General features: G+C 40.1%; 1 protein-coding gene across 1 annotated transcript in view; it reads left to right on the top strand.

Annotated features, from left to right (window-relative positions):
* SCFD2 (sec1 family domain containing 2) overlaps nucleotides 1-27,937 on the top strand; it is a 185,213-nt gene that overhangs the window by 14,482 nt on the left and 142,794 nt on the right. Inside the window, exon 4 of the mRNA XM_026033629.1 lies at nucleotides 21,394-21,521. Coding sequence (XP_025889414.1) covers nucleotides 21,394-21,521 — 128 coding nt within the window. The remainder of the gene's footprint in view (nucleotides 1-21,393; nucleotides 21,522-27,937) is intronic.

The raw sequence follows: 27,937 nt of genomic DNA, 5'->3' as shown, positions 1-27,937 counted from the left end.
ACATTAGAAAAAACAACGTGAACGTTTCCCTTCCCCCATGGCAGGAGAGGTTTCAGCAATTCCTGCCTTTCCACAGCTCCTGCTGTGCTGCTGATGGCCATTTCAGGAAAGGTTAATTGGCTTTGTAGGACTTTTTTATGTTAATACTCCTTGCTTTTTTTCCTCTGTGCAGCTCTGAGATGCTTCTCCAAAAGGCAGSTCAGACAGTTAGGATGCCCCAAATACGGCAGCTTTCCCAATCCTGTTGCTGGACTAGTTGTCTTCCTGTTATCTAGCTGTTTCATTTTGCTTGTATGGGCACGGAGAACACTGAAGAGTGGTTGCCTGTTTGTAGTTTCCTTGTTGTATGGAATTTCTCAAGGCACCTTCCTACTGGAAGTGAAGCCCTGACTGCATCAGCCTCTGGGACTTGTTGACCAAGATGAGCATTCCTGTCCTAAGCAAAGAAAGGAGGTGCTTTCTGCCTGATTTCAAATCAATGTAAATGATTTACCCCAGGATAAGATGAACAAGTTGATAACATTTATTATATCTTACAGTAAATGTGCATTATTTGCTTAGATTCTTTCAACACAGACCTCCCAAAAATGGAGAAGGAGAGTGTGGGGGGGTGTTGAGGGAGTTCTCGGAAGAGGTCGACATCTCCCGCTCGCCCGCACCATGTAACTTGCAGCACTGCAGAACACTGCACTGGTGTCTTGCAAAACCTCTCTTTGCTGCAGTATTTCATTTGTTGAAATGAACAGCAAAGGAATCATATAGTCTCGGAAAATGTTTTGCTTAATAGGTGCCATGTTTTTTAATCATCTGTTTTGACAGGCCTGAGAAGCCTCAGAAGTTATCTTTAAGATAACAGGGGGCTTGAAGCTTATTTTTCCAGAGATAAAGAATGTTTTGGGTTGACAAACTCAGCATCGACTGAGCGGTTCCTACTTATCTGAGCCTCTGAATGCCCAAAAAGGAATTTTAGAGGTTGTGGCAAACTTCTTAAAGACTGTTCCTTTTCCTTAAGGGACACTTAACTGCCTTGTTTGTCAGGGCTAGCTCAGCTTAAAGCTTTTAGCCAGAACTCAAACTTTCTCATATGTCCCCTAATAGTCACACAACTGTCTTGAGAAAGTGTGGTGATCAGAAGGGTCAAGACTCAATTACTGGTAGAATCTCTAACTTGAAAATGGCAAAAACTAGAACTCTGTATACTTRATCTCAAGAGACAGATTCTTTCTTCTTCTGGGGAAGGATTCCCTATATTTCATCCCCATGCAGTCTTCTTKGAGTACCATCATTAACTTGCAGCTTTATGGTTTTCCTTGTCCCACAGTTCAATGGCAGGAAGAYTGTGTCCATTTAAGCAAACTTCTTGAATCTCCAAAGTGGGCTTCAAAGTTTCTTGGTTTAGAATACGATTTCCTAGCAACTGTTTCTTTGGCTGATAGTGTGAGATCTTTCTGAGACTAGCTGTCGCTTTGCCTGGCCAACTGCCTTGAAGGTTGTCTCCCAAATGACCTCAAGAATGAGATTTTAAAATGCAGTRATATACATTGGCCTCATTACATACTGTGGAATTACTTGTTTGTTGCTTAACTATAGTGCCAGGGTAGAGGCAGAGTGAGCTGGATGGATGTTTAAACTTATAATTCTCACACAATAAAGTAAATCTTCTGTATCTTACAAACGAGAAGTCATAAGAGACTGATGAGAAGAGCAAATGAAAGGTTCTCATTCTGATGGGGAATCAGGGCTTGGGAAGGAAAGGACAGTAAGTTGGCAGTAGGTTCTGGGGCAAGTTATGACTATATGGCTGAGATTCAGGATGTTGAACTTAATATGAAACAGGAATCAAAGCTTATGCAGGCTAAAATTTATGTGAATTACTACCTGACAGAGCTTAAGGATGCTTTTTACCTTGGAAAGCAGGCATGATTTGCACATAGACAACTACTTTCTTTTTATCCTTTTTTTTTTTTCATGCTTTTTGCCCCTTATTGGTTTGAATCATCTCTTCTAAAAATGCATCATTTCAGAAACTTTTAAAATTTCAGAAGACCCTTTCAAGATGTCTTGTGAAAAAACATATGCAGTCTTTTCCTTGAGCAAAGGAGGATTGCCTTGTATGCATGCAGAATTTGGATGAGAATTTGGGGCTCTTTTCTTCTAACTTCTGGAAAAGAGTTGCCTTCTCAGTCCRTTGTAAAGATGTGTTCCTAACATTTTCAGGGCTTGGAGGGAATTCCTTGCCATCTGTGTCTTTTGAATGGTGGTTTTCTGTTTTGCTGTCACCCTGCTTGGCAGGTGAGGGGAGGCAGGAGKGGCTTTGTAGGTACTTGCTCTTGGACAAGTGTCCCAGTCCTTGCTGGTGTCTGAGTGAATTAGCTTCCCGGGACCTCTGCTCCTTGGTTTTGCCATTCCTAATGATGGGCTGTGGTGTCCTCATGTTTCCTGTTTTTGTGGCGTGGAGCATGGAGACACTGAAGTGGTTCCTGTTGTGCTTAGAGCTGCTCACAGTTTCAAAATCAGTAGTGAAAACTAACCAAATCAAGGTGATTTTTATGCCTTTGTTTGCAGAGAGCCTAGTCTTCCAGCAGGGTCCGCTACACTGGGTGCCACTTAATTTCCACAGATAGGAGTGTGTTTTCCAAAATACTGTTCAACTAGGAAAGATTTCCATTTACTGTGGGAGGAAAAAATTTTAAGACTTTACTAAAATCTCTCCATGATTTAAATAAGCAATAAGAAACCCCTATTGAGCCATTTTCAATTACTAGAAAGAGCAACAGAGAGAAGAGAATACAGAATGTTCTTGCTTTCCCTGCAGCTTTGAGCAACTTAAGAAAGGAAAATAACTCAGAGAAAGCTGAAAAGACAATGACAATGGAATATGTCACAGCTTTAATGATGCAGGAATATGTCATGGCTTTGARCATGTCTTTAAACGGGCCAGAAAATATCCTCAGTGAAAAGATTAATTTTGATTATAAGGAGGAAATAGAACGGAGGGAGAGTTAGACGGCACCCCATGTGCATCTTATACAAGCCCTTCTTTGGGAGAAGGAGAGAGCATCAATATTGAATCACAAGGAAAAGCCATTTAAAAAACAGAGATCTTGGAATTGAACAAAATTATGTTCTCCTTACTCATTCTGTGATAGGCAGAAGTATATCAGGGAGAGGCTATGAGAAGCCCTCCAGAGGGGTGGGTGAACATATGCAACATAAAGTCCTTATCCCTTTCTGCTTGACAGATCAGACAGAGTATGGAAATGGTTTTAAAAATGAAAGCCTGAGGCTGAAGCTTTATTCTTTCTGAAGAGCTGTCAGTTTTTGAAGTCTAGAATTGGCCATATTRGGTTTGTTTGAGATCTGCAGAAGTTAAGGCTCTAGGTTTGTACTGAGCTATGGCAAATATGCTACTTTGAAGTAGGAAGGGAAAAAAGGAAGGCATCCAGGGCCAGGCCCCTCAGTTGATCTAAATTTGCTTTCACCAATAGCTAGCAGAGAATCTGGCTCTGCCTGTTCAAATAACTTGTCCTTAAAATGTAAGGTCTGTTTCAGATTTTTTTTTTTTTTTTTACTGTTTATTTTGGTGAGTCTCTAGCTCTATACTTGAATACTTGTTCTCAACTAATAAAGAGAAGATCTCTGAATACTTTTAACAGTTCTGTGCTGCAAGACTTGCTAAGAAATTTGTGAAAATGGAGTCACTTGTTTAATGGATCCTCCTTCCTTCTATGATGAAGACATATTCCTGTACCCTAAGCCCTCAAAAGGGTGTTGAAGCTTACAGTGGCATGGATACCCATCTGAGAAGCTGCTCAGGGAACTCTAGGTTTTAGGCCAGCAAGAGGGAGAGAGGTCAAAGGAGACTATAGCAAGAAGTAGCCTTTGCAAATAACAAAACACTGGGAGAGGATTCCTGGCATTCCATGGCATGTGGTTTTATTTTCTTGTATTTCTATTGTAAAAAGATCATACTTGATGTACGTTCTTGGTAAATGTTGTCAGTTATATTACCTATCCCTGCAGCAAAAGGTGACCCAAAATAAATTGGTTTTACATGCCTGTAGGACATCTACTGGATAACTAACCAGTGGATCTGTAAAAGTGGACTTGGCCTTCTTAGCCAACCCCTGAATGTAGATTCAGTTGTCAGCACCTCATTACTAACTGTTCTTTCATTGGAATCGTTTTTATTAAAACAGCTTTATGCAATAGCTTTACAACACAGAACAGAATGCTCTAAAGTAACCTATTATGTTACATGTAATATTCCCAAGTAATACAGATGTTGTAAGGATCAGACTTTATTTTTAGCACAATTCACTTGCCTTGTCCAAAAACTAAATTAAAATCCCTGACAAGTAACTCTTTAATATACACGTTTTTAAGGAGTTGCTTGGCAAGGGTTCTGGTATACCTTGTATTGTATAAAATCCTACTCAGAAGCTTTCAATTATCTTGATTCATACGGTAACTTGCTCTGGCATTCAGCTAGTTATCTTGCAGCTTGTAGGAATAAAACATTTTACAGAACTGTTTCACTGGAATAAAAGGCAGCCAGTTGAAACTCGGACAAGACTGGATGAGGGTTATGAGTACTAGAAAGCTTCAAGAAGTTATTTGGGGCACTTTTTCCTTTCCGCCTACAGAGTTTGGCCTCTGCTAGAGAAGCAAAAGTGAATCCTGGGGTAATACTGGAAAGATCCAGGCCTATTCCTGCAATTAGCAAGAGAGCTCTGGCTTCTTGGAAGCTCATCCGAATGAAGCATGTTTGCTGGGTGCTCTGCTGTGACAGTGTTGTAATGGTGCCCTCTCAGCAGTCTTTCCTTTGCTCCTGCAGGATTCCCCTCAAGGATTTCTTAAGGTTTTCTTATTTTAGTATTTATATTAATATCTTATTTTGATAAAGATTTCTTATTTTAATGCCAAATGGATTYGTGTATTTTGTACAGTGTTAGTGGGCCTTTAAAAATGACTTCATGATTTCTTTGGCTTTCTTATCTGCATCTCTTTCATGAAAAGGTGGGTGTTGTCCCCACCTTTTTTAGTTGCTGCATGAGATGCCCAGCCTAAACTGGGCAGATTTTTTCTTTCAGGAGGAAGTCACTTTTTTGGTGCGAGAGGGCAAGTTTCCTGGGCCCACACAGTGGGCAGGAGCTCCACACTTTTGCTCTCTGTTTTGTCCCCTTCCGAGGCCGGGTGTGCAAGAGCCACGTGGGTGCTGTCACAGCCCTTCCTGCCTGCTTCAGCATCGGCGCTACTGCAGCCGCCTGGCTCTTCCTGACAACCTGGCATCGCGTCTCGGCTCCTCCTTCCCCAGGACAGGTATGGCACAGCAACTCTAGCTTCCCATTACCTTATACAATGCTGGATGTCCACACTGACTCTTTGAGAAACAGAGTGCTGGTTGCAAAAAGTAATTCTTTGCCCAATAGGGAGAATTTCACTTTTTTACTTTTCAGTGACATTTTGTTGTTCTGTTTGCCTTGAAGCAAGCARTTTCCTTAAGTGCTTGTATGGATGGTGAGTTGCTGCCTTTCTGGCYGTCCTCCAGTTGCTGGTGTGTGCTTGGTTGTTTAATGTTTAGATCACCTGTAATAGCAGTGGGGTCTGAATAACAGGTGCCTTTTTTGAGGGATGGTAGACAGGGCAGAGGAAGGACTGAGTTCAAGTGTTTTAAAGGGTACAGACCACGTTTTAGAGCTAGGAAGCTCTTTCCTTAGCTCACAGTTAATTTGCTTTTCTCTTTGCACAGTGCGTGTTCACAATTGTGTCTGTGTACACGATAAGGCTTAAGTGAGATTTAATATTGCAAGGATTGATAAGACCTAAACATCAGTCAGCCTCCACTGAAGCTGGTTCTACCCCTCTGAGATGTCACTTAGTTGTTCTCCCTTTCATTTATTTCCTTGCTTTCTCTGCTTAGGATGTTAGGAGAAAGAGTTAAGAATGTACCATGAAAACTAGTATTTGATTAAGATGTTTACAGTAGAACAAGAGGCAGAAAAAGAATAATCTTTAGAAAAGATTAATAGAATCTTGGTTGTATTGATATACTTGACTTTCGGTAAGGATTTTGGGTTAATCCACCTTTTGAGAGGAAATGAATATATTTTAAGGTAATGAGCATTTGATTTCAGGATAATAATCATGCAATATTGTAGACTTGAGAGGTTCTGGACTTTGGTAACTGTCATAAAAAGAACTTCAGGCAAAGACAAGAACCTGTTTCTTGGTGCCCTTGCCAGGTGCAGCTTCTGCTTCTGGACTGTTCTTATGACGAATGTTTCCCTTTGCAGTCATGCTCCAGCCTGGTAAGCAGCAACACCAGTGCATGGGTAGCTTTCCTATGCCCACTGCCTACCTGAACATGTCTTTGTTCTCTTGGGGAGCTGCTTCTCTTGGGGATCTTGCAGCATTAATCTGTCCGGAAGGCTGCAAGCAGTTAGGGTTGTGCTGCCTGCTGGGTGTTGTCCACATAGATTTTGCAAGACTTTGCGCTAAGGAGCTTGCTGCAAACACATGTAATTTGGAAGGCACTTTGAAATGAATTCCAGAGTAGAAAAAGAATGTAAACCAACAGTGCCAATTCTTTTGGAAGCAAAGGAAGTGTTACTGTTTTCATTAGGGTTGTCATAGTACATACCTGCTCTTATTGTAACTTACTTGAGTGCATGGACATAGTTGTCTTCACAGAGGGTATTAATGTGAGTAGAGAAAAACAGAGGAAAAGAAGATACCTCTTTGTAGTCATTGCATTCATCTTGTTTGAGGACTAGGAGGCCCAGATTGCAGAAAATGGTTTTCATGGAGCATTTTTGGGGAATTGAAGGGGAGTAAGTACCCATTGCTGTGAAAGGACAAACTCAAGACACATTTCTGTAACAGAGATCAAGCACTTCACCCAAACCTTCTAGGCTGTACTAAGCATAAAGGAGATGCATGCCTGGGGTCTCTCATTCCATCGCTTTCCTTCTAGGAGCAACCCTTTCCATTCATCCTGTGGGATGTGGAACGGAACAATTCTTCTGAGCTTGAATATGCTTTTCAGGCACTATGAACTCTTCTGAGTCAATCTGTCCTCAAATAAGGACACAAGTACTGGGCTGTAGTCTCGTGTGTTCTATCTGGATTCAATTTAGAGAAAAAAAAAAGGAGCATAATTCTGCAATAATGCAGGATCTTTTGTGTTGTAATGAAACTACAAAACACTTCTTTTATTAGAATACATGTATTACCCTCAATTACCTCCATGGTCAAAAATAGAAATAAAATACTATCTTGATCCTCTTTTCTTGACTACTTGAGATATTTAGGAAATGCATATTTTCGGCTTTTTAGAGAATCTCTGTACAATCTGCAGCTCATCTTGAGGATCTCTCCCATGGGAACATTGGCRTTATGGCAAAAACATGCTACTATTTGCACAGCAGTCACATAATCAAGGGTAGCATCCAGTCTTTTGCAAGGCATTGCTCGTGATGCTGTTTTGCAGCATACTCGCAGGGCTGGCTTCAGGAACCTGTTTGGGGAGAGCCTGGTCCTTTGCCAGCCATTTCATACTAGTGCTCTTGATTCTTCCACCAGTCCCATAGGAGCAGCTGTACTTATTTGGAGGAACTCTTCCCCCAAAAAATGCATTATAGCTGATCAGGAAATAACCTTGTAGCAACGTTAGCAACCAGCTGAAATTGCACAGTGAAGTCTGCCTCCTTGTGTAATTTGTAAGGTATGTTTGCATTAGTGCTGCATTTATGTTGGAGTTTCCCAGAGGGAAGAGAACAGTGTCTTGTTGTCCTGGCAAATAAAGAGCTACTTAATGCAATTTGGAGTTCCAATAACTTTGTAGTTTGCAGAAAAAAAGAGTGTGATAGTTGTAGGTAGTTCTCCTACAGCACTAGCTTTCCTTTCACAAGGCAGTTTGGAAAGCTGCAAAGTCMGGATCTAAGTGATTTCTCCCTGCAACTTCAGCTGCTTCTGGTTGCTCAATCTATTATACGGAATTTTTTTTAATCTCGTGTGCAAGTACTTGGGATGCAACACAACATGTAGGGGAGGACTATATTCATCTTCTGTGATAGAAAAATAAAGAAAATAAAGGGCAGTGAACACTACCTCAATATTTCACAGCCTATAGGCTGATCGAGTGCTTCAAACTTTGTTTTTTTCCTGATGTTCCACTTGTGTTTGACTTTGAAGTTTTACAGATTCAAATCGATATTAATGGTCTTCAGAATGTCTRAAGTAAACAGAACAGAATGGTAAGAAATCATAGCCCCCAAAATTACTCATTGGACTGTGTTGTTTTATTTTTGTTACTGAAAAAAGCTGTGTTGTCTGTCTACAATCAGATGAAACACTAGAAGTGCTATTATTCTATATAATCATTGAATGTGACTAAATCTGTTAAAATGGGTATCACTAAATCCATTTAATGAAGAAAAAAAAAAAAAACCCAAAACCGGTCCATGTTTTTAAGAAGCACTTTGAACATTTTTATGTTATTCTTTCCCACTGAATTCTAGTATTATCTAGTATAGTTCTAGTATTTTTTATTAAAACTGAGTATTGAAATGTAAGAATTAGATTCATTTTTTTTAACTATTTTGCTTTTCAGATGCATGGAATGTATGTGTGAATGTGTGGATTTTCCTTACGTTCAATTATAGTTTACAAGTTACTTCTCTATTCTTTTGACTTTTCTGTTTTGTGTATTACATACTGGTGCCATCGGTTTACACTGTTGCTTGAAATAAGGAGAGGTAATGAATGGAATTCAGATTTTTCAATAATGTTTTCTAGCCAGCTGCATTAGCAGCTTGATTAGCGAGTATAATTGTTCAACGTTGTGGATGTTGATGTCAAGTTTGTTGGATTTCTGAAGTAAAAGAAAAAGAAAATGCTTTCTTGCATGTATATCTCTTAGCATAGGTCATCATAAAACGGCTGTGGTTAAGATGCTTGTCGTTACAAGTTTTACATGGTGCTTGGCTTGAGGAAGTGTTTGATAAAACAGAGGACACGGGCTCTGTTGGTGGGTTTGGCAAGTCATGAACCTGCTTCAGATGGTGGCTGACCACAGCGCTCAGGCTTGCATATATATTCTTATAACTAGATCCATCTGTAACGTAGATACACAGGGAGCAGTGCAGTGAAGTTTCAAAAATAAATAAAAGGGTCAGAATATAATGTTAGCATTCGCTTTTGTTGGGGGTTTTTATGCTCCTYGTTTTTAGCAATTTCTGATGGGGATTGAATCCTTGCAAGCTTTTTACAATTGATTCTTAGGTTTTAATTTAATTCAGATTATGCATGGGACCAAAAACRTGGCTATTTTAGAGGCTGGTTTACCTCCTGTCCATGATGTGTGAGCAGAAAAAAGGATGAAGCCCCTAACAAAGGGCTCTGGGAGGACAGAGCTGCTTCTAGGGCAGTTCAGACTTGCTGTATTACTTGTGTTTATACAAATCTCGTGGATTGTTTGTTTTTAAGTTCTCCTATGCTCTACTGATAACTGGGAACACATTTTTCCTCTGTTGGGAGTAGAGTAGTCATGGTTTTATTGGAACACAATAGTTTATATGGAACACAGTGGTTTTGCAACTTAAAACAACACCATAATTTTTAATTTTAAAAGTTGCTTTGAGATAATTCTTTCACAATTCTGGTATGACCGAAATCAGATCAGGATCAATTTGTTTGMGTGATCATGATCTTCAGTGACAAATTCAAAGAATATTTTCCGGTTCCTTTTTGTCTTACTGGCTGGTGTCTGCTGAATGGTGGCTTTTTGTGGGTTGTGGGGGTGGGTTTTTTTTGTTTGTTTTTTTTTTTTTTGTCTGCTCCAAATGATCACCAGCAGCCTATTTTATCATCCTTATTCTGAAAGGGTCTGCAAAACTTCAGTGAACTTGAATAGGCTTGCAGTCTTGTTCTAAAGTACAGGTTATGTCTAGGCATGCCTTATGAAGCTAAGCATGATCTCTTGAATTTGGTAAATGTTCTCTTTTATTGCAAAAATTTAGAAGTAAATGCTGTRTTTTAGCCAACTCCTAGTTAGGCTTAGTTTGTTAGACTTTGTTTCAAACAGGAACCCTTAYATTCTTTGTATGTTTGTTTTCTGGTCACACTGAGGCAGCTTTATGAGCACCCAGTAACGAAGGAAAGCTTGATGTGTGACACGGAGTGGTCTTGCAGGTCGTGCTGCTCCATTTGCTTGCTATGAAAGTTTATTCAGGTAAATTGGTGGTGAAAACCTCTTCATCTAGACCTCGTATAATGATAGCTTGCTGTCTCTTTGATGCTTTTTRAAAACGAAGATCTGTGCTGGGTTTGTCACACAGAAGAATAATCTGTCCAAGTCTGCTAGCATCTAATAATAGGTTAATCATAGAGGACTTTGTTTTTGTACTATTAATGCACCCCTATAATAAAAATTTATATACTACCAAATACTCTTAGTTTGTACATAGCAAAGTATATTACATGAGCAAGGCCTCTAGTTTGCATTTGGGGGAAGTTAAATAGTTTATAGAAATAACAGTATAGAGCATTCCCTTTATGTGACTCTCACGGGGCTTACTTTATTTTATGCTGTAATAACTCATCACAGAAAGACTGAGGTTTAAGGAATCTCTGGCAAACACCTAGTTTCTGCTTGAGTAGGGTCTCCTAGCTCATGTATCCAATGTCTGTGTCCAGGTGGCTTTTCAATATTTCAAGTAAGGAAATTCCACCATCTCTCTGGGTAGCCTCTTCCAGTGCTCTTTCCCTCACAGTAAAAAAATAAGTACTTCTATTTAAAAAAATAAAAAAATAAAAATAAATCTTTTGAGCTTTTTAATGGACCTTAATAGATTGATTAACTTCTCACAGTTTCTACTCTCTTTAACTGAACACAACAATACACTTTGATTTGTTGGCTAGAAGTCTTCAAACCAAGTTGCTATTTGCATTTCAAACAACTCAGGGATATCATAGCCCTAAATTATATTTAACTGCTGCTTGCAGAAAAGACACTGTTTCTGTAAGTGTTTCTTGTGATTTTTTTTCTTCTGAATCAGAAATCCCATTTGCATCAGAAATATTTACATATAATACTCTGTCTTTTATGCCTCATGTTAATTTAAMAAAATACATATATTTCTGGAGATTGAAATAATGAAACTAACTAAATCCACCTAGTTCAATATTCAGAATTTTAAAGTACCTTTTTTTGCAAGCTTCCTTTAAGCATCCTGCTAATGAAATGCTTTGGGAAAGTTTTTAAGGCTTTTACTTGGAACACTCCTATTGTGTATAATCACCACATGTTACGGTTCAGAGAAGAATTTTGATCAGATTTTTATAATTGGTATTTCCTTCAAATACTAGTGTCCACTCGAGTAACTAGATTACTGCAACAAATTAGTAATATAGAAAACAATCTATTTCCTCCCTTTTTAAAAATTATGTTTTAACTAAAAGTTTATTATGAAAGCCAAAGATGTTGTTTTGCCAAGCATATATCTGAGACTCATTTTGAGTTCTGCCAAATTCATGGCAAAAATTAGTTTGGACCAACTCCTTATTGGCCGCTTTGGACAACACATGAAGAAAAGCTGTGTAATTCCCCTCTATTTAATTGGCAAAATGTGAGCTGATGCAGATGATCTCTCTCATCTGTGTCGTAGATGCTAGAAAAGAGGCATATGGAAATCCAGAAATGACTCGAGCCAGTTCTCTTTAAATGCCAGTCCATCGTCTTCAAACTCTATTACCGTATAAAATATTTCCAGTTCTTCTGGATGAAAGGCATTTGACATAAAAATAGGCCCATACTCGAAACATGTGCAGCGTTTCAAGCGCGTTTTCAACTGTGAGCACGAATGAACACTTTCATCCTCGCCCATCCCGCAGTCAGCGCGCCACCACCTGAGGGATCCTTCTGGAACGTTCCRCCAGCCTCTCCTCTGTTGCGGTCCTGGAAGCGGGAGGAAGGCCGGGCCTGCGGGATGAGCATGGTCCACGACCCTGCGCCTTGGTGTATGGCAGTCCTGCAAGGTCAGACAAAGCTGCTTGAAAGGCTTGTTGAGTGTTCAGTGAGCAAGGCAGCCATCCCATCTGCTGAAATGAGTTCACCGAAATATCTCCGTTATTCAGCTCTTTGCTTTAGATGAAAATTCATCTAAAAATACATCTAAAAAAAATTCATCTAAAAAGTGACTTATGCTCTGTGTTACTTCAGTTTAACAAACTGACCCTCTTTAGTGAGATCATATCAAAGACATAATTGGCTTATAATATCTCTATTAATTTTTGCAAACATTTATAGCAAATATATAGCAAACATTTGAAAAATGTTTGCTATATAACATTTATGCTTTTCTATCTGTGGGCCTCCTGTTTTATTTAAATCTGTTGTTAGATTTCTGGTTGATAGCCCGCTTATTTCCTTTTCTTTTTTAATACTGTGATTATTGCTTTAGGCAATGTTTTAAAAAAAAAGGTGATTTTAAATAAAAATCATGTTTTCAGTCAGAGAAGTTGGTGTATTAAGAGCATACCCAATGATGTTAGTGCATCAGCTGTCTTATCGAGTTATGCTAGGATGAGTTAATTAGTTAACTTGATCTTGATGTGACACAGCCTTCCTTGAAGGCATGTGGAGAGTAGGGAGAGGGAAGAAGGGTCTGTATAAACACCGCCAGCAAAGGCTGGAGCGATCAGCCAGCCATTAGCCCTTTATCTAAGGGGCTCTTGGCATATAAATCAAACAATAACCTCTCCGTTTTGAATCCAGGCCAAAACACACAGCCACAGTTGAGTCTACAGCAGATTACACCCACCGAGTRGCTTGAGGGCTTGGAGCAAACTGGAAAATAACCTTTAAATTATTCAGGAAAACATTTATGTTCTTTAATGTTGGCCATCAGACTCTTTTTTAAGTACCATTTGAATGTTGTAATCTTACAAAAAGAACAACAAACGAGGCAATTTAAAATACATCGAAGGATAAAAAGATAATTCTAAAGATAGTTCTAAATTGGAAGCTGCTCAACTTGTTTTTTAAAAAACATTTTGTCTGTTTTGCCGTGTTGCAACGTAATTAATAATCCAAAGTGAAGYTGGGAATATACAGTGGCCCTTCTGCATTTTCCTGCAAGCCCAATACTGAGATAACATTCACTTTCCCTTGGGTTGTTCTCTAAGGTTAGGATAGACAGGAAAACAGTTCAAGCKTTCACTGTCTACAGGTTGCCTTTAGTCACGCTAGCTATATAAAAATGTCCTATAGTGATAGTTCAATCCACTCTTAAGAGTCATATAAAGTCTTTAAAAAACAGCTGTCATCTTAGCATTTTACAAGTAAGTGTCAGTCACTTCTGGCGTGGTAGAGGCTAGATGCACAATTGACATTGATTCCAAGGTAATTTTTTTCTCTTAATTTCTGAAGAAGAAATCATTGCTGCAAGCCCAGGGAAAAACACATTGTCTAGCCAGTGTAGATGWGCGTGAGCATACAGTGAGGCTGGAGACTTTAATTCCTCAAATTAACTCACAGGAATCAGAATTTAAGTTAAATTACATCAGAGCCACTTTGTCACCGTCAGAAATGTGAAATCAGGAGCTCATGGCAGCTCCGGCCGGGCCGTGGCCTGCACCGTGCGGCTGTTCCGAGGTCTCCTGCCCGCGACGCCAGCGCGGGTTGTGACGGGGAGCGTGTTTTGTGCAGCCGAGTCGCGCTCTCGGCAAGGGGCTGCTGTGTTTGCCTTGGGGCCTTCACTCCGATCCCCTTGATTATCCTGCTGGCTAATGTGTCCCAGGAATGTGTAGTATATCCGGTGAAGTCTTGGCACGACAGATTCTCTCTGAAGCAGCAGGAGAATTGGAAGAGCGATTGTATCTCCTAATACATGGCCCCTTGCTCCAGGCTAGTCGCCAAATTATGTGTCTTACTGCAGTCCTGTGCTTCCCCTTGGTTTATCCATGTTCAAATGACATACTGCCAACCATAGGTTTATTCTTTATAGCAACTGTCTTCTAGCAACTGTTATTTTTTGAACAGCTGTGCATTTAGTGGGATGTTGAGTCTCTTTGAAGTATGAGTTACTGCAAAGGATGTGTTGGCTCACGTGGATGCAGAGTGCTCATGTGTTTTTAGCAGTCACCCAATTTTAGGCAGCTTGTAGAACTAATGAAGCTCTAACTTAACCTGTTCTGCCTCTTCCTCCCCTCCTGGGAAAATATGCGCAAGTAGCTGCGCTATGAAGTTATGCAGACATACCATGAAGGTTTTGCTTTTGCAGTAGCTGCAACATCTGTATGTYTCATGTTGAGATCATGATTGAAGCCCAGTCTGGGTCTTTTTCCTTTGCTTATTCAAAAGCTGCATCAGCAAGGGTGGTCTTTTTTGTTTGCTTGCTTGCTTTGTTTTGTTTAATCCTGCCTCCTTTGCCGGGTGTAGGAGTAACAGCAGCACTTTCTTTCATCATTGATGTCTTGAATGTCATCTTCCACCCTGTTTCTTGCCACTTCTGCTGCAGGCCTGTGGTTTCACCTGGGCCCAGGCAGCTTAAAAGAAAACCCAGCTGAGCAAAGTCATCTTTTTCTTTATTGGTGCGAAGTGCAGGACATCTCATAAGGAAATTGGACCTACAGATAATGGCTTCTCAGTTTGGCCGTTGAAAGGTCATGAAAGAGCATCAGGTCATCAACCTCCTGATCCTTTTTTTCATTAAGCCTGGGGACACTTGCATAATTTGCAAGAAGGTGAAGGACAGTTTGTTATGATGCAGTTTTGTGAGGGGAACACTGGATAACCTGAATTTGTCCAGTTAGGCAAATCAGTCTAGGTAAAATTCAAGTAATAGGTGATATAGGTAGCAATTGATATTATGCTTTATTGGAAATGAGATAATATCGGTGTAACTTGCTGTATCCTGCCTGAGACTACACGTGCGCATAATGATTTTGGTGGTTCTGATATCCTGCATGGATAGGCAAGAGTGTTTGACTTGTTTTGGTTTATTAAGCATTTTGATTAAATGCAATAGCAAATTAGTACTGTAAATGCTAAATGTGTTAGAAACGATGTATTGGTAGATATGTGATCACRAATGGGGAGCAGTTAGTCACTGAATGGGTGTATTTTTCTGGTATGGTCTGGCCCCTTGACCTTTTGCTCTTGCATTAGGGAGCTGGGAGAGCATGTGAAATAAATTATCAGTAGCAGTTGAGACCTGGAGCACTAAGGGAAGTAAATATCTCTCTATGGCARTGGAGTGAAGTAAGAAAAAGGCATTTCATTTTAGCCAAATCTAAAAGCGTGTTGTTGGCCATAGGTGTCCCGGACTTGTGTGTGTCCTCTGCTTCCTATTGTTGCCTTCAGGTTTATGTCTACTGTGATGGGTTGTTCTTCGTCAACCAGCACTCCGTCTTGCTTATTTGTAGATTGCTTTTTTCAGCTGGGCTGTTAACCATGCCAGTGGCAGCAGCCCCTTCCTCCCCTAAATACTCAGGGCAAGGGGCTTCCAGAATTGGCCTGCAGGCACCGCAGATCTGCTGGCCCCTGAGTGCTCTCTGTCTGTCAGTGCTCCTTGGAAATGTTCTCCTTGCAGGGCAGGACCAGATCAAGAGAGTAAGCCCAGATTATCTTAATAAATGCAAAATTAGCAAATAAGGCTTTTCATTTTAAACCTGAATCAAATAAATTAACTCCACTGAGACTGTTATCCATAAATAACTCTTTTTCCTGATTTATTTTTAACCTCAGTCAGTTTTTCTGTCCAACTTGCTGCGTGRCACCATATGCTGCCCCCTTTGTGATGGGTGGCACAGGAATGGGAACAAGTTCCTGTGGGGGTGGATGTTGCTTAAGMAAATGGGGCCATCACCAAAAGAACTGTCGGGCTTTACCCTGATACCTATTCAAGAGTTTGWTTTTTTTCCTCTCTGGCATCTTAAGCATAGAGTGATCAGCAGAATATATTCTGCCCTCTGAGAGAAACTCTAGGATATGTGTGAGTTATGGCTCTGGAGGCTTGGCCCTTTTCTGCCCTTTATCTTCATGACTCAGCTCTGCAGCAGGGAAACTGCTTCTTGTAGGTGTCTTGTAGGTGTCATTTTGCTTCCTTCCTTTTTAATCTTGTTTGTTGCTGTTTCATTTAWAAATAGTTGAATTTTAAAAATTTTAATTAGTTTTAGTTCAGAAAAGGCCTCATTAAAATGGACATAGGGTTAGTGTGTGAGAAGGGAGGAATTTGATGTTATCAGATGTCTGCCAAGAGCTTTTCTCTGTGTATTATCACACTGTATTGCAATGTCTAACAGCTTTTCAGGCACTCCAGTCTTCTCTCTGGATATAGCATCCTCTTTTTGTTTAATAAGTTTTTAATTTGACCCTCAGAAAACTTGCTGTGCTTAGTTTTTATTGTATTCTGTTTCCTATTTGATTGTTATTTTGTTTCCTATTTGAGAATTATTTCCATTCCACAGGGTAAAACTRGCTAGGTAGAGATTAGGTAACATGACTGCAACAGTAAAAATAAGGAACAAGTATCAAACTTTTCTTCTTTTGTAGTCAGGCTTGCAGTCTGTGATATGGTGCAAAACACTTTGGAACAGAGATGCACAGAAAATGTGCCCTGTAATATTTGTTCACTATGTATTTTTGTGAATTTTTTTATTGGGGAGTGGTTAACARTTCTAATCAGTAGATCAGCAGTGTAGTGTTAATATAAAGTTTATAAAGCTTTTTTTTTTTTCTTTTTAAAGCAAAGTAGCCTGTTTCAAACAGTATTTTTGTAAGATCTTTAAAGTTCTGTCCAGTATTTCAAAAGTGTGTTTTCAAAGTACTGTGGTTCACTAGATAATATGTGTAATAATATCAATGAGTAACACTCCCTGGGAACTAAAGGGAATGCAACAGGAAAGAGGAATTTGAATTGGGATACTGGATGTCAAACAAATAATTGACGATAGCATTAGTGTCATCAGATTAGGGCTTTTGGACTAAAGCATAAGAATTGCAGRTGGGAAAAAGAGGAGGGGAGAGGCACCAAGACAAGAACTGGAAGACCATCACAGACAAATGCCTCACCAGAAGGAGAAGATAAGATAATATAGTTCGCAAGTGCTAGACATCTTTAAGAGGAAGATGTTGTGGTAACTTCTTTTCAGAACAAGCGAGAAACAACACGAAAACCCTGTTGCATCCTTTTAACTTGTTCCCATCAGTTACTCTTCTCTTGTCTTTGAACGAATTAAAGACTGTACAATAGTTCAAAGGTGCAATGTAGGAAAAGTGGGAAACRTGTGTTCAGTAAAAAACGTGCAAACACTGGTGTTATTCTTTAATCAGTGGAGTAAACCTGACTCTTTTTTTTTCTAGTACTTCTTATATAGTATGATTTAGACTTATTTCCTGTTCAAATGCTTTTGTTAACTGCATGTTTTCTGCTGTCATGGTTAGAACAAGGATGAGCCACCCGTATTTTAGTGACTCAGGGGATATTGTTGATGCCAACAAATACATATTCTTTTTCTTCACTCTCTTTTAATTCTGTTCTGCACTTTGAGTCATTCTTGTGATTCACTCTTTAACACTTTTTTTGGTATAGATTATAACACATTCAGTCTAGCATTTTTCTATTGGCAAATTGCAGTTGACATTTATGGAAAGTCATAGCAATGTTTTTAATGCTTCTTCCAGCATTGAAATAACACCCGCTTCAAAATGTGAGGCTTCCCTTTTTATGCTGAGCTGCTGGTAGAGCATCCTTCATCCTCCAGGCAGCTCCTGTGAAATCCAAAGGAGCTGGTATTGGATGCAGACTGCTTAGGCTCTGCACCGTGGCCTGGAGTTCCCTTTCTTAGTGGGACGTGTTCAGTGTTTGTGGATTTTGATGCTCTACAGGTAACTCTGTATACGTGTGGCCCCTTTCTTTATGCAAAAATACCTTGACTGTTTTATTCATGATTTAAAAAAATGATACTTTGAAATGACAGGTCATTTTAATTTCTTCAGTTTGCAATATAATTTAAGCAGGGAATTTCTATTATTAGACTTCTGAAATAACCATAGTTTATTTTGCAGACATAATACATGGGATGACTTTTGTCTTGTGTGTGTGCTTTTGCTTTTGTGTGGTTTTGTTTGTTTTTCCTTCCACTTTCTGTTTCCGAAGGTGCCAGCCTTCTCCAGTGAGCTTGGTCTGCTTTCTTGCCAAGTTTTTGCTTAGCTCTCTGTCTGGTTTTGTATTGGTTTAAAACATTATGTAATAGAATTATTGTCTTCCTCATGAGGAGGCAGTACAGTACCCACCTTCTAGGCATGTGGATGCATGAAAAAAGGTATGATGGAGTATAAAATGTATAAAATAGTGTGACCTAATTCTTTTATAAACAAGTATAAAATGCCTGAAGGAGCCTGAAAGGCTGTGGAGGATTATGCAGGAATATGAACGAGTGTAAGATGCTTTGCCATAAAGTCAGGACAGTTTGGCACCATGCGTCCTTCTGGGTTCAAACTTGCTGAGAAGATGATCCAAGAAGATGAAATTTTGTAACTAAGATTAACATGAATACAACGGGAAGATAAATAGTCATAATTTTTCACACGCGCACACACACTACACTCAACAGCCTACTATAGTACTTAGATACTTTCCCTACTTGAGTAGGGAGCTTGGACTAGGTGATCTCTAGAGGTCCCTTCCAACTTTAACTATTCTGTGATTCTATGATAAGAGAGTACAAGGGAGTACAGAAAAGTATAGGAGTGTATGAAGAGGTATAGTAGAGTACGAAGAAGCCTGAAGGAGTAGAGAAAAGTATAATATAGTATGAAAGAGTATTCATTTATCTCAAATAATTTTTAGCCTAAATCTTAYCAGTTCTGTAAGAAATCACAATCTTAGCTGATAAGTGACTTGCCTTTTCCTTTATTGTGCTGCCAAAATTGTCACATTTTGTCGTCTACCATAGCCACCTGGCTGGCATTGCATGTGGCATATTAATATGTGTTGCTTTCTCATGCTTTTTAGGGGTCTTTATATTTCACCTGATACCTTTTTTTTTGTTGTTGTTCTCAAGTTTCAATTTCTCAAGTAGTGGGAAGAGAAATGTCCACAGAAACTCAATAGACTACACAGAGATCCAAGCATACAGTGGTGTGACTGCCCTGCGTTTGCACTTAGACTGTACCACAGCTGACTTTTGGTTATTTTTAAGATTTTAAAGCAAACCTCAGAGAACATGCAAGCTTAAGTCCCTGAGATTAAAGAAAGCTAGTGTGGCTAAAGGAGAAAGAAATATTTAAATTGATGTATGGTAAGGAAAGGGAAAGTAGCAAACGAGCAAACAACTTAGAGAAGCGTATCACATGCATTGCTGACTTGTAACTTCTATTGAGATGTATAGATTGGGGTTTTTTTTGTATATTTTAGATATGTATATAATRTATATGGGTTGTGTTGTATTTGATAAACGTTTTCAGGAGGCAGAGGAGCGAGAAGAGGTGAGCGCTAATTTTGTAGAGTTTTTCCTAGGCTTTTGCTTTGTTTTTTTCCTTTTTTTTTTTTTTGTTGATTTGTTTTTCTTTGTTTTAAAACCTCAGCTCCTAAAGTTGTGATTATGTGACACTTTGACTTAGCTTTATGGTAATGAAGGGAATTGGGGGAAAAAAAACTTACATAGACTCAAATTGTAGAAAACAAGAAGTTGACGTTTATTTTAAATCAGAAAAAATATTTTCTAAACCAGCTTCCTGTTATTTTAGGCTTGGTTCCTGATCTYTATAGGGTTTGGGCTTAGAACTGCACATTCAGGATGGCAAACAGGGCAAGAGGTCCGTAATGAGAGAATATGTGCAGCTGAAATAATGAGGATGGAACAAGGAGCCCTCGGCGAAGGGGAAAGAGGGTATTCAGCATAATCATAGAAATTCCTCTGTGGTCATAACTTTAGGGTCGCAGGTGCCACTCAGACAGAAGTGGCAAGATAGGAGTGTGTGGGTGGGCAGCCTAGGGAGGACGGAGAGGAGGAGAAGTGAGAATTACTTCAGAAGAGACAGGGAGTGGAGTGGGACTTGTTGGGACTCGGTACTACTGTCTCCTTCTAGGCAGTTACAAGTATCGGTTGCCCCATCTGTTGGGACCTCATTCTGCCCTCGCTGGATGCTGGGAGAGCTGGTTACAGCTTGGTTGGTTTCTCCTGTGGGTGGGATGCACTTACCTGCCGGGCAGCGCTCACCACGGCTTCCCGGGAGCATGTCCGGCTGCCCAGCGCGCACCGGGAGCAGGGTGCCCTCCTGCAGCCCGAGCCTCCGGCACGCCTGGGAATGGCAGCGAGACCTGCCCTGCGCCTGGCACGAGAACAGGTCAAGGGGCTGCAGCGAGACGGGGTGCTAGGAGGGAGGGAAGGGAACCAAAATCATTGGGTGTGTAGAATTCACGAGCAACCAGTAGTTGGCTTGGAAATCTCCTTCATACCTGCTGTACTGTGGCCCGTGAGGAAGCACATGCTGCGTTTTAGATCTTTCCTAAGAGTGCTTCCTAAGGAAGTGCTTCCTAAGTGCTTCCTAAATGCTTCCTAAGGAAGCATTTGCTATTGCTGTTCATCTGTGGATTTTTCAGAAGAGAGAACTCAAGTTTCTTCTCATGCTCCTTCCACCTGAACTGGTCTAGACAGGATGGGTTATTGGGATGACAGGAGTGGGGCTTGGTGCTCCTCTTACCTGGTTCCTCCTGAAAACATTGCAGGGGCAGGTGGCAAAAATGAGGTGTACCAGGTGAGAGAGGATGGAAAAAAAAAAAAAAGAAAAAGAGTGCAGATGAGCTGTGTCTAGCTTGCGCTTAGCAGCAATAAAAAAAAGTCTGTAAATACAGAAACTGTAAGAACAGTTGCTTTCTGCTGTAGATTATTCATTTCAATAAGTAGAGCCCACAAAGCCCAAATTGGGGCGGCTCATCAAGTCCTTCTAGCAGCMGTTGTGTTCAAGAGTTGGCTCCGACACTTGAACGGTCACTGGGTAGTTAGAGCCCATCTGTAGCACCAGGCTCTCCACAGTTTTTCTGCTGCACTGCAAAACTGCAGAACATTGGGCTGTTTCTGGTATTCCCTTAGTTGAACAATGGTGGTTACTGTAGGGCTGACGTGCTTGTTTAAGTTTGTTATATATGAATTTTAATGTTTAATCATTGGTAGCCAGAAATTGTAGAGTTTTGCTATAAAAACACAATAACTATTTCTCGAAAAGAAAAAAATCAAGCTTTTGTATCCTTTTACTTTTGCCTGTATCCTGCCCACCTCGGAGGATTTACTAAGTAGAAGCACTCCTCTGAAAATATAAATGTTGTCTTAAGCTTATACCATTATTCAAGAAATGTTTAACATAACCCTGTCATTTTCTTATAGTGATCCAGCTGCCACAGCGCTCTGGGAGTCCTTTATGAACCTCAAGCAAAAGGAGGCTGTGATGGAGGCTAGGAGACACCTTGTGGAGGCTGCAAGCAGGGAAAATTTACCTATTAAGATGAGCATGGGTGAGTAGTGTGATGTGCCCTTTGCATGGATCCGTGGGGAACATCATGTCATCTCCTATTCTTCCACCTAACCCTCTCTGTAGTGCTGCAGAGGCATCTTTGCCAGCTCATCTGGGGGAACTCTGTGGCTGCAGGAGGATCTTTCTGCTATGAAAGGGAGTGTGTTTTAGAGCTTGGGTGCTTTGTTTTAAGTGAAGTAGCTTTAAAAAAAGATTGAGACCGTATATAAAGCAATGGTGGTCTCTGAACAAAGGCGTGTGAAGGTGTGTGAGTGGTTAGCAGTGCTGTTTGTCTTCTGTTCCTTGTCTTTAAAATGTTGGYGGGACTCCTGTCCTCTACAGACAAGAATTATAGATAACAGCTGATCGGAGGAAATTTGTGCAGATCTTGTATATAATAACATGATAGTGAGGTTTATGTGGAGTGAGGTTGCTGGTCTTGAGAAAACTGAAGTTAAAAGTCATGTCTGCGCTCTATTTAAAGCYGAATTCCTTGAAATATTAAAGGTATAGAATATAAAAAGATTCTTTCAAACAGCTTTTTGGTACCTTGTTTTCATTATATGCCATATATAATGTGAATATGCGTGATTAATCTCAATTAATGCTTACAAACATAATGATATGTAGAAAAGATCGTGATACAGARCAGTTGAATTTTATGTTGAAGCCTTCATCAAGAGAGAATGGCCTATGGATCTCATCACAGAACAAAAATAATTGGCTTTATCTGGGACTCCAGAGTTAACTGCCAAGATACTGTAGAACTATTAGATGTACAGCCAGCTCAGCTATAATATTTCATATATTGTATGGTCTTTACRAATTCCTAGAGCATACCTTTAGAAGATTATCAATCAAAAAACAAGATCTGTGCAACAGTAATCCTGTAAGTTGTTTTAAGAAAACAGAGCAGCTATGAGCAGGCTATTAAGAATCTGTCTGAAGGAAAGGAAGCACAGTAAGTGAGAAAATCTAGTTTAAGCTTTCTCTTGTAATGCATACCTGCATATTCACCATAATAACATTTAAAAAAGCACTGTATTTCATGTATTCTTTTTTTTTAAAAAAAAAGACCTTGTTAATGTTGGAATTAAACTTTGTTTTAAAAATAATTACTTCCTGTCTTTGAGATGTAACCATCCATTTATCCATTTGCCACTTTTACTACTTTGCTAAGTGATTAGATCAGCCTCCTTTTCCTGTGTTCTCTTTCCATGATATCTATGGAGGTTGCTATAGCCCTGATCATTAATAATATTAAGCTATTTTCTCTTTGATGGCAGCCTGAATGTCTGACATATGGCAGTGATAGCACACTCACTCCTTTGGAAAATAGGAGAGTTGATGGTAAAATAAATGTGATGCTTGAGGCTTTCTCCATACTTGAGACTTCACTTGCTTTGAAGGATGAAGCATAAGCTGAAGTGTAGTTATAGTTTATTAAGCACTTGTTTGTCACTTATTCTGTGAATTTTGTGTTTGTCTTGTACTGGCATCAGTTTTCAATTTCATGGTTAGCTTATAGCTGGACTTAGTGAGAAAAAAACTGGAGGCAGTCTAGTAGATGATTACCATGATAAAATGAGAAATGAGGAAAGGAGGGCGGTACAGCCACCAAAATCACGACTTCTTATTGAGTATAAATGCAGAGAAGAATGAAATTTATGCTAAGATGTTACATTGTCCAGTGCTATTTATTAACAATTCTTTAGAACAGAACTACTTATTCAGAGTATTCATTGTTCATCAGCCATGCTACAGAGCATCCTGAAGCCCTGCAGGGAAGTGTTGCTTATAGATTGCTTCATTTGCTGAGAACTACCAATTCTGGCAGCCTGCTCCCTTACCAATGTTGTATGAGCTCGATGTGTTTGTGCYCAGTCAAAAATGAAAACGCTGTGGGAGAAGGCAGCACCCGCTGGAGTGATGGGAAACGCTTTCTGTCCTAACAGTCTTACCTTGATTCCTGCWTATAATGGAAGATGTTGGCAGATTCCATACTGTCTGTTGTAACTTGGGAGTTAAATGCTGGTTTTCCCAATACTTAAGGTGTTTCCTGGTTGCTTTATGGCTCTGTCTAGTACCAAATGTTGCCAAGACATCACTTTCTAGCATGAAAGTTGCCTCTTACCTTTCAGAAGAGCTACTTCTAGTAAAAGGGAGCAAGAATATATATATATATATATATTTATTTATTTATTTACTTTTTGCTTTTTCCCCTGTGGAAATGAGGAGTGAGCTGCATTTGAAAGCAAAACAGAATTCTGTTTGTGTAGCTGGGCCCTCCTGCAGTGGCCACCTGTGTGAAGAGCTGCATCGTGTGTGACACTGGCAGCAGGCAAGTCCTGCTCGGCTGTGAGAAACCTCGTCCTGCTCAGCCTTTTCAGAGCAAGGGAGAAAACTTCAGCCATTTTCTGGGCTCTGAAAAGCATGGAACTTTTCATTATTTTGAGGTGTGCTTGCTGAATTATAGCAGTTTATGGATTGTAAAGAGAAAGAGGAGTGAAGTTGGAATTCCTTGTTCCCGACTCYTCCATTTTTAATGGCATTTATATGATTTTAAAGAAAAGAGAAGTGAAGAAATGAACAATTAAGGCCACATTTTTGATCCGAGTGAGGTGAAGTGGTGATTTATATATTAATTTTATTAGTGATATCCACTAAAGTGGCAATTGAAACGTCTTGCATGTCCAAGAGTACTTCATAAGGGCTCAGAGCATGAGGCAAGTAGCTCAAGATGGGGTGAGTGGAGCTGGCCACATCCTGTTGAAAGTTGTGTCAGGCTGGCTCTTGGAACAAGCACAATTTCAAATTTAAAAGCCTATCCCTGTACATTCATTACCATTTAATCCATTCCACCTATAGGTCCATAACATAGTTTAGGGGTTTTTTTTTTAGGTTTAATTTGCTGGAGCTTACTGATGTTGTCAGTATTTACTCTTGGGAAATACTTATTTGCTGTTGCTTGCTGATGTTGGCATCTTGAAAGTGCCACTGCCCTAGGGGAGGCGATAGCCCTTGCGAGTGGTGCTGGTGGTGGCGTCAGGCTGAAGGTGCTGTGGGAGACGTCCTCCTCCTGCCTAAGGAGGTGGAGGCGCCTAAGGCAGCGTACAGCTGCGTGCAAACAGTAGGTGGAGCTGCCTTTTGCAAGGAGCCTAGTTCTAAAAACAAAACAAAAATAAATATTTTGAATATTTCAGTGTCATATTTAAAGAATCTTAGGAAGAACGGAATCAGCACCATTTTGCCTCTGAGGCAACTGCGTATTTGTTTTGGATACACAAGTGGATGCTGATAAATATCTGGTGAATATAAATACTTGTGAAGCCCTGTTTAGATGTCCCATTGCGTAAACTGCAGGGGTGTTAATTATTTGGGCGTACAAGAATTGCCAGCATTTACGGAAATTTATTTTCTGTAACGAGTTCAGTTAGTTTTTTAAAAGGTTTTTAGAAGACAGTCTGGAAGGTTTTTGTAACAGTGTTATGGTGAGATTTATGACATTCTGGTAMATTGAAGTGCGATTGTAAATCCTGGGAAGGGATTACTTGCGCTTAACTCTCAGGGTAAGCGGCCSTGGTGCGCTCTGCTCCGAGGGAGCAATTCCTTTGCTATCCCTGTGCTTCCTGTTCCCTCCTCCATAGGTCTGGTATGTATCTTAATCATCCGTTCAACGTGGCGRGCGCGAGGCTGCTGTTGAAAGCTTTGCACTTAGCGTAGCACTTGGCAGCGAGCAAGACTTTGCTGCAGATGTCTATGTGTTGTTTCGACGCTAGACTGGCTTTTCTGCTGGAGACGGACACAGCAAACCCTGGCTGTGCCTGAATTCCTTCTGTGTGTCCCTGCACTGGCYTGGAGTCTGTGGAAGGGGCACACGCTGGCACAGCAACAGCGCCAAGGCGCTGCCCGCCCTCCCATGAGCATTGCTGGTAGAAAAGCCACCAGTCCTCTTTCTGTTAAAACTGTACGGAATATGCCTTGCATTCCACTAGTTGTTTTTTTGTTTTGTTTTTTATTTATATATATTTATATTTTTATATGTATATATATATATGTAACAAAATCTCTGGCTTAGTGAAATAAAGGTGACCCCTGTATGTTTTTGCAGTGGGCTGATGAACTCCTTGAGTAGGGATTGAACTGAACTATGGACCTTGGTTAGTAGGAAAGGAGTGATCCTCATGTTTCGCCTTGGAGATATGTTAGCATTTTGCGTGAGAAAGGTGACTTAGCAGATAGGGAAATGCTGGGGAAATACCTTATCTAAAAACATGAAATATGCAAAGAATATAAAATGGCGTTGTTTTAATGCTTTGAACTGTACCAATGTTTTGCATGCTGTTTCATCTTGGCAAGATTAATGTAAATATATACATGACTCAGTGCTGTCAATTCCTGGGCTGACATACGAGAATAAAAGCTTGCCTCTGGTCCCAGCTTTCCTTAATCCCCAGTGTGCTGCCRTTAGGCCAGCGCAGTGGGAAGGCGAGCGGTGAGACCGCAGCAGGAGGGAAGGCCGCGCCGCACTCAGGGCAGCCTGTTAGGCCCAGCTTTGCTGCACGGCTCCGACAGGGAAGGCCGCACATAGACCAGGCTTCTTCTGCGTGCTCCATGTGCGCCTGGCGCCCTGCCAGGCAGGAGGACGGGGGCTTGTGGACGGCTCCTTGGGGACCTTGTGCGTTTCTCCGTCCCCTCTTCGCGCGTTTCTCCGTCCCCTCTTCGCGCGTTTCTCNGCGTTTCTCCGTCCCCTCTTCGCGCGTTTCTCCGTCCCCTCTTCGCGCGTTTCTCACAGCAGCGAGGAGAGCGAACGGCGGAGGTTGCAGCCGCCGTTTCCTGCAGTGCATCCTCCCGGAGCGGGCCCGCTCCGGCAGCGCCTTGGCTGCCAGCAGGAAATGCTTTAGTTCCATCTTAACAGTTGATCTGAAGAGTGGTGTGGSATCCCGCTGGATTCTCCTCCTAGGATGACTGCTGTGCGAATGGTTTGGAAATGGCCCTGGGAGTTATTAAATCTTTTTGTCTGAACTTGCTGAATTTAAGAGAGGAGAGTTAGGTAGATAACATACACACATGAATACCTTTCATATTTTAGTAGAATAGTAATAGTAATATTCCRTATTGTTGATGTTTATTCTGAGCCTTTTTTCTTTCCTCACCACAACAAATGAATTTACCRTGAATGAAAAGGTGTATCCCAATGGTCTATTCACATTATTTTAAAATTGCGTAAAAAATTTCTCTCAACCAAAGTATTCAGGTGCTGTGGTTTACCCAAAGCTTTTGTTCAATATTTAGATTATTATTCAATGACTAAATGCTCCTGCAGAAGTTACATTTCCTAAGTTAAGTGTTTTCAAGGTTTCAGGAAAATATATTTCTCTGTTACTGTAGTCTTGTCTTAGTGCATAGTCTGCTGAATGCTGTATGGCCTCTTATTGTGTAATATCAGTAATAGTTGGAGCCCYAATAAAATTATGAGGCATGTCAAATTTGTCTCTTGTAGCTCTTCTACTTCGCATTTTGCTGATATAAAACCACTTGCAGATGGAAGCTAGATACAACCTTGGGTAGCAATATGAAACAGGGTAACGTGCTGATTGCACGTTATCTTTGAAATTATAGCTGACGTACAGATAAAGTATTATTTGGCTAATTTTACTGTTATTTTAAGAAATGAGTTTGCTGACGGTCCTGTGTATTTGGAGTTTTCGGGAAAAAAAAGTTTTTTTTATTATTTCATTTTGTTTTGTTATTGCAARCAAACCTAAACACTTGCATTTGAACTTGGGGCCAGGTCACCAACCACGTCTAGTTGTGGCTAGAGCTGAAGATAATGTTTAGAAACTTAAAATAATAAGGAAATGTACTGATCTGGTTCTGCAAGTAAATTATTTTTTTCTTTGGTAGTGCAATATTGCAAAGCTTATGTAAACTTCAATATGAAATCTTTTCATCTTATGAATACTACTTTGAAAAAGACTATATTAATGTGCTTTTTCTACTCAGTTTACTTAATGTTCACAATGGGTATTGCTAAACATTAATGTGTGGATGAACATTTGTGATGTTTTGACGTAGGGACTCATAGATTTAATGAAAATGCACATTTTTATGAACTTTCACACTCAATATTTTTAAAATAARAAGAAATGACTTGGGAGGTTAAAAGTTTAAAAATGTAAACAGTGTTACTTGCATATGTGTTTAGTTCAGTGCGTGATTAATGGATTCTCACAAATGAGCAGCTTCACTGCTCTACTTCTACTTCCAGCCTGCTTTATAAAATATTTCAAAGATTTTTTTTTCCATGAGTGTCCTTAAGAGTATTTTGATCGTGGTTCATCATGCAATCTTGGTATCATTTTTGTCATTCATTTTTGAGATACCAGGTTATACCATCTTCTTTGAGAACCCATA

The sequence above is a fragment of the Nothoprocta perdicaria genome, unplaced genomic scaffold (assembly GCF_003342845.1).
Source record: "Nothoprocta perdicaria isolate Ctin4 unplaced genomic scaffold, notPer1 scaffold_13, whole genome shotgun sequence".
In the NCBI taxonomy this organism is placed as follows: Eukaryota; Metazoa; Chordata; class Aves; order Tinamiformes; family Tinamidae; genus Nothoprocta; species Nothoprocta perdicaria.
The sequence above is the reverse complement of the archived record's forward strand: the minus strand, read 5'-3'. Positions and strand labels throughout refer to the sequence as shown.